Here is a 692-nt window from a genome sequence, read left to right as displayed (position 1 = left end):
GCAACAGAAAAGTTGAAAGTGTTTGATTAATGAAGTTTAAGCAAGTTTCTAAAAAACTAAATTGCTCAAATGGCAGATTTGTGAATCTGGGGTTTCTTTTAATTCAAATAGTGTAATAAAGGCTCGTGATCAAGAAAGACTTTGACATCTACAAGAGAGACTAACTTCTAGACTTAATAAAATTGCTCTGGGCAGCCACTGCAGGCTCCAGCCTTGCTGCGGGGGGTTATGCTACGTCTGGCCCGCGGGGCCCTAGCTCGCATTGGGAGCCGAATCCTAGAGGGGGACAACATGCCAACTGCCAAGAAACTGGCTAACATTGGCTACAAGACCTTCTCCTCCTCCATGATGCTTCTCACTGTGTATGGGGACTACCTCTGCAGTGCCCGAGCCTACCACTATTTCCAGCCGCCCAGCTCCCAGTGCCAAGCTGCAGAAGAACAGAACACCTCGGGAGTCTTGTAGAAATGGGGGGCTTTTTTCCTTGAGCAGAGACGCCTGAGGCATGCTGTGGAAGGACCTCACCTGTAGTCATTTCTGAGTCAAGAGGACCAGGGCTTTAATGGTTTTCGAATCCTGCTGGGAAAATGTGCCCATGTTTTCTCTGGTACAGCCAGTTTGGAGAGGCTATCGAATCATAACAGGAATAGGAGGGTGAGGCACACTTACAGACATTAAATATTTTGCCAAAA

The 692-nt window shown here is 47.3% G+C and overlaps 1 protein-coding gene across 1 annotated transcript; it reads left to right on the top strand.

Moving 5' to 3' along the window:
- Positions 1-228: 228 nt before the first annotated feature.
- LOC114900342 (cytochrome c oxidase assembly protein COX14-like) lies at positions 229-465 on the top strand. Its single transcript, XM_029231403.1, has one exon. It carries the CDS (start codon positions 229-231, stop codon positions 463-465), a length of 237 nt encoding a protein of 78 aa, XP_029087236.1.
- The last annotated feature ends 227 nt before the right edge of the window (positions 466-692 follow it).

This window comes from Monodon monoceros, unplaced genomic scaffold (genome assembly GCF_005190385.1).
Source record: "Monodon monoceros isolate NGI ecotype Baffin Bay Population unplaced genomic scaffold, NGI_Narwhal_1 Super_Scaffold_19, whole genome shotgun sequence".
Classification (NCBI taxonomy): Eukaryota; Metazoa; Chordata; class Mammalia; order Artiodactyla; family Monodontidae; genus Monodon; species Monodon monoceros.
This window is presented reverse-complemented; position numbering and strand designations above follow the sequence as displayed.